The following is a 6,464-nucleotide window of genomic DNA, read 5'->3' as shown; positions in this document are numbered from 1 at the left end:
TTCTAGTTCAGTTCTAGTTCAGTTCTAGTTCAGTTCTAGTTCAGTTCTAGTTCAGTTCTAGTTCAGTTCTAGTTCAGTTCTAGTTTAGTTCTAGTTCAGTTCTAATTCTGTTTAATTTCAGCCTGACTTTAGATTCATATTTTTAATTTTAAATATTTAAGATGTTAAAATATTTTCAAACTCTTCATTAACAACAGGTTTAAATGATTTAAAACACCTTCTGATATCATCCCTTTCAATAAAATCCTTTTATTTTCATTTCAAAAGAAAACGGAAGTAAACCCTACTCAAAATTTTCATAAAGCACTTGAAAGATTCTTTAGATTTTTTTATATATATTTTACATAAAAAATAGGAGTAGTAAAATAATGATTTGTAAAACACTTTCTAATGTCTGGGAACATACATAAGCATTTAAGGATTAAAGGATGCATTCAATTAGCTGCGTTTTACACCAAATTATTTATGAATGTGTTTTCTCCCCAAAAATGAGGGATGAGAGATTCGTTTTTTTCACGCAATATGTTCACAGTTTGAAGAAAGAAATAAAGAAATTATTTCGAATAAACATTTTTTATGGGGGATCCTTTATAAGCATCTGTTGGAGTGAAAATCTAACGGTTTGAAAATAAAAGGAAGGAATAAAGGAAAGTGAAAGGATTTTTGAAACAAATGTTAACAGGTTGAGATTAAGAATAAGTGATGTTTTATTTTTTTGGGAAAACAGGATATAAATCTGGGGAATGATAAGGGGAACAAGGAAGTAATTAGAAAAGGAAGTAACTGGGAGAAACAAAATTTAATAATTTTCATATTTTGTAAACCTTTAAAGCATTTATGATACGATCTTTTACACTATGAACGACAGAAAGGATCTTTAATACTTTTTTACTAAAATTGATTTTTTGCCTAAAATTAAGAACTGTACTATTGTTTTTAAAATTTTGTTTAAACTAAAAAAAATATTATTAATAAATATGTAAAATTTCTTTAAATTATTGCAATTTTGGTAAAATTCTTATTAACAGGTCTATTCTTATTGAACGTAAAATACCAAGAAATTCTCCCACAACTTCGACACAGTTATTAAAATAGACATTTAAATAAATTCAAAACATCAAGTGAAAAGTCATACTGTGTTTACCAATTCCTTAACATTTTTTTTACTTAAATAAAGAAAAAACCTTTAACAAACAATTGAACGATCCTTTTTGTTCTCCTTTGTTAAGCAAACACATCAAATCTTTTGTTTCTCTATAGAAAAAAATTAAGAATTGTAATGCAAAATTAATTGTATAAATACAATTTTAGTTGTTTTTTTTTAAATCAATCGAATATAAATACCTGTTCAAATTTATTTTGATTTAAATTACAATTTTGTTGGAATTTTTCTCGCTATAGGTTTCCCATGAAAAATCCTTTGCAGTAAGAGAAAAAAAGGTTACATATATTATTTGTAAAGAAAACAAGTGTGTGATTTTTGGTAATCAAGGACAGAAAAGGATCTTTTTTTCTTCTTAAAGATAGTTATATAAATATTGTAATTGAATCCCACGCTACTTGAGATACATACATATATTATTTTAACATATAGATCTTGTTTTACATTACCCATCCTTATGTAAACATAAAATTTTAACTCTCTGTGAAAGAAAATAGTTTCTTAAGTAAATTTCTTATGATTTCCAAGAACTTCTAAGGGAAACTTTAATTTAGTGCTAATTTAAATCTTAGATTTTTGAGTCTTTTGTTAAAAAAAATCCTGCGAATTATTTTGGATATTAACACGTGTGCTTTATCGATAAATTTTCCTTTTTATAAAAACTTGTTTGAAATTACAGCAAAATAGATATTGCGCATTTTTAAATATTTTCAAAATTAACCGGAAATCATTACGCCTTTTTATGATAAAGTATGTAAATAAAGAAAAACATTTATGTTCCAGGCCAGTTTAAGGGTTAATTGGCTTAGAGATATATTCAAAAAATGTTTTTAAAATATTACATTCTAGTTCTGTTCTAGTTCTGATCTAGTTCTGTTCTAGTTCTGTTCTAGTTCTGTTCTAGTTCTGTTCTAGTTCTGTTCTAGTTCTGTTCTAGTTCTGTTCTAGTTCTGTTCTAGTTCTGTTCTAGTTCTGTTCTAGTTCTGTTCTAGTTCTGTTCTAGTTCTGTTCTAGTTCTGTTCTAGTTCTGTTCTAGTTCTGTTCTAGTTCTGTTCTAATTCTGTTCTAGTGTTTTGGAATTATTTACCTGTTTAAAAAATATTTATAAATTAACATTTTATAAATTAACATTTTATAGACGTAATTTTTTTTATACATTTTCCTCATATCGATTCCCACCAGTAATCATCCCTAACATTTTCACAACAATTTTAAATGATATTTTAAAATATCCTTTAAAACCATCTCCTAATTATAAATGTACCCTCCTTTCCTCTTTGAAAAATCCAAAAAAATCATTCCCCTTTACAACAAAATAAATACCTTAATCAAAACTGCAATATCTCTTGCTCCTCTACGAATAAAATAACCTGTTAAACGGAACTAATTATAATTTCATATCCTAAAGGAAAAAAGAGCAAGTCGTGTGTCAGACGCTTGCTTTGCGTGGGTAAATTTTTTTGTATTACAACAACAAACACACAAAACCTGATTTATCCTTTTCTTCTACAAAATTATATAGTACCAACAACAACAACAACTAAAATACTTGATGTTCTCACATACGCCTTCATATACATACATACGAAAATTTCTTAACACACAAATTTAAAATTAAAAAAAAAATTATTTCTCACACATTTGAAATATGAGCTGAGAAACTCCCGCTACCAAGTAGAACTACAACAAACCCAATCTCAAAAGATTTCAAAACTGAAAATAAAAATTATAATTTTTGTTGTTATTATTTAAAAATATGTACAAGTATAGTATTTTATCCTTTTGGCTGATTCTTATAAAAAAAATCACACGATCATCATCATCGTGTTCAACTTTATCGTATATTTATTATGTCTGTGTGATTGTCTGTATGTCTGTCCGTCCGTCTGCTTGCATATTCATTCGTATTCGATTTGTTGTAGTTAAAATTTTTGAATACCGTTTCACTTGTTTCTTAAAATTCCCACACATCCTTGAATATTTGTATTGTTGTCGATCGTTCGTACCTTTTGTTTGTATCGCAACTGACTCAATGACGCTTTGGCAGTTGGTTTGTTGCACTGTTTGTCTGTTTGTCTGCTTTTTCGTCTGTTTGTCCATCTGTCTGTCTGTTTTAGGTTTTGCTTTACGTTTATTAACCTTTGCCTCTAACCTACTCTTCTCTTAACCTCCTCTCTCACTCTCCTGGCAGGTCTTTCAATCTTGTTGTTGTTTTTTTATTTTTTTTTTTTTTTGATTAACAAGTGTATGTGAGTATTTGCTTTGTGTGATATTAACAGGTCCTTGTATTAGTAATATGCAGTTCTGCATCTTTTTTTTCTTTCCTTTTGTTGTTTTTGTTATATTTTCTTGTAGTGATTTGTATTTGTTCTTTCTAGTTGTTATTTGCTACGGTTTATCGCTTGTTTTAATATTTTGTATATATTTTATTGTTGAAAATTTATTTCCTTATAGTTAGTTCTTGAGGATTCTGTGAGAATTTCCCAGGATACTTAGACAAAAAAATTAGTTTAAATAATGATATTATAACGATAAACGTTTAACAATCGTGATTGTAACGGATTTAAGGTGATTACAATAGATTTGAAAAATCAATTTCGCTTTTTCAATAAGATTTATATGAAATGATCAACGAAGATCTAAATCTTGTAAAGAGATGGCGAAATCGAAGTTCAGTTCTAGTTAAATTTTACTTCCGTTCTATTTCAGTTCTAGTTCCAGTTCAGTTCTAGTCCAGTTCTAGTTCAGTTCTAGTCCAGTTCTAGTTCAGTTCTAGTTCAGTTCTAGTTCAGTTCTAGTTCAGTTCTAGTTCAGTTCTAGTTCAGTTCTAGTTCAGTTCTAGTTCAGTTCTAGTTCAGTTCTAGTTCAGTTCTAGTTCAGTTCTAGTTCAGTTCTAGTTCAGTTCTAGTTCAGTTCTAGTTCAGTTCCAGTTCAGTTCTAGTTCAATTCTAGTTCAGTTCTTGTTCAGTTTCTAATCAGTTACGGTTCAGTTTAAGGTTAGTCATAAATCCCGCAATAACATAATTTCATTTTGATATTTGGTTTAATTAATAATTAGTTTATTATAGAAAATACTTATAAATTAAATATGACACATTAATTAATATGTAAATAACAATATAAAACTCCATTTGAAATTCAAAATTTCTCTTTGAACTAAATACAGGAACTAGGAATTTCAAATATCACAGTTTGTCTTAAAAAAATCACTTGCATACTTCGGAACAAAACAATCAATTCTTTTTCTTATCCACCTCCAATGTACCGAAAAGCTTCTTTAACATATTATATAATATCAAACGATTCGTAATCTCAGCTTCATATTTCATATAATCCTTAAGTCTTTTCTGCTTATAAAGCGCATCCAATTGATCAAATATTTCCAATTCTAAATTGCTCATGCGTTTTTCCAATTCGGGTGTGTGGGTGCCCGAAAATAGAGCCTGTGTATAAACATTGGATATTTGTGCTAAAGATTCATCCAGTTTACTTAGAGTGATATCATATTTAGGAGCATTTTTTAAGGGTTTTAAAAATTTTGGCGAGACACGATAATTAAGTAAATCATTGCACTTGATTAGAGTTAAACTAATACATATAGTTAATATTATTATTAAATTCTTAAACATTTTGTAGGAATCAATTTATTGTTTTCAGATTTTATTAAAGATTTTTCTATAAATTTAACGCCTGTTTTTTGTTTGATTAATTTCTTTTTTACACTGCGTTAGTTTTTCCTTTTTGAAAACAATCAATTTTTCTGAAATTTTATTTGTAAACTATTGCAATTTTCTCTTATGTCTCGAGTTTTTATAGTAAATTTTTGTTTTTCATTTTTTTTATTTATTTTTTTATTAATGTTTATTATCAGCTTTTGTTGTTTTATTAGTTTGTTGCAAATTTTTGCCTTTTAATCAAGCATTTAATAAAAATTAATTTTCAAGGTGATTTCCTTAATTTTTGCAATTTACAAGTCATTTTATTGTGCGTATTCTATAGAGCGCGCAAATTCAAACTATCACTATCAGTTAAGGTCATGTTTATTTCCGTTTGTTTGCGGTTTTTGATCCAAAAAAAAACTAGAGATGTAATTTCGCACAAACGATTGTGTTATAATTTATTTTTAGAGAGAAATTGAATTTTTCAATTGTAATTGATTATGCTAGACTTTAGTGGAAAATGGCGATCATTTTACGATCACTAATATTTATGTTTTTACTCTGACATTTTTAAAAAAACTTTGTAAATAAGCAAACTATAACAAATTAAACGTAACCAGTCGAAGTTTTTGTCAAAGGAAGAGATCGATCTGTGTTTGATTTGAAAACCTAATTTTCCAATATGATTTATGTTATTATGAAATGACTAAGAAGGCTCATTGAATCATTATCACTTAAATTCATCGATTAATTGAATTTATATCAGTTTTAGTTAAGTTCTAGTTCAGTTGTAGTTCAGTTGTAGTTCAGTTGTAGTTCAGTTCTAGTTCAGTTCTAGTTCAGTTCTAATTCAGTTCTAGTTCAGTTCTAGTTCAGTTCTAGTTCAGTTCTAGTTCAGTTCTAGTTCAGTTCTAGTTTAGTTCTAGTTCAGTTCTAGTTCAGTTTTAGTTCAGTTCTAGTTCAGTTCTAGTTCAGTTCTAGTTCAGTTCTAGTTCAGTTCTAGTTCAGTTCTAGTTCTGTTCTAGTTCTGTTCTAGTTCAGTTTTATCGATCTCTTTTTATGATTTTAAAAGAAATCGATCTGCGATCGTGCATTATATCTCTGACTTAATATCGATCTTTATTATGATCTTACACAAGTATTCTATTCTTAGTGTAAAAGAGTAAAGTAAACAAAATGTGCGTTAAAATTACTAAACGATCACTTTAATAGGATATTAAAAATGTCCATAATTGTTGATTGCTTAAGGAAGCTCCATTCGTGATCACTGATCAATTATGTTTTGTAACTGTTAATTTTCAAAAACAAAATTCAAATTTATTTTTTAGCAATATTTTTCAATTTATTTCAATGTAATACAAAATTGCAGCCATTTTTTGTCTATTTTATTTTACGCTTATTTCTAGAAAAATAAACTTAAACAATTTTTAGAAAACATTTAAACGAAAAGAGCACAAACAAATTTATAATTTTTTTTTAGGAAAAAAAGAAATCTAAATTTTTTAATACTTAAACATAGAATAAAAACTTAATAAAGAAAAAAGTTTTATATAATAAAGAAAAAAATTAATAATTAAAACTTAAAACATAATTAAACAAATAAAAAAAAAACTATTTTCAAATTATGTACAAATCACAGATAA

The 6,464-nt window shown here is 27.2% G+C and overlaps 1 protein-coding gene across 1 annotated transcript; it reads right to left on the bottom strand.

Annotated features, from left to right (window-relative positions):
- Window positions 1-4,225: 4,225 nt before the first annotated feature.
- Window positions 4,226-4,883, bottom strand: LOC111683871. The gene has a single exon (XM_023445993.2). It carries the CDS (start codon window positions 4,789-4,791, stop codon window positions 4,396-4,398), a length of 396 nt encoding a protein of 131 aa, XP_023301761.2. The 5' UTR covers window positions 4,792-4,883; the 3' UTR covers window positions 4,226-4,395.
- Between the last annotated feature and the right edge of the window lie 1,581 nt (window positions 4,884-6,464).

The sequence above is a fragment of the Lucilia cuprina genome, chromosome 6 (assembly GCF_022045245.1).
Source record: "Lucilia cuprina isolate Lc7/37 chromosome 6, ASM2204524v1, whole genome shotgun sequence".
Lineage (NCBI taxonomy): Eukaryota > Metazoa > Arthropoda > Insecta > Diptera > Calliphoridae > Lucilia > Lucilia cuprina.
Note: the sequence above shows the minus strand (reverse complement) of the source record. Positions and strands in the feature narration are given on the sequence as shown.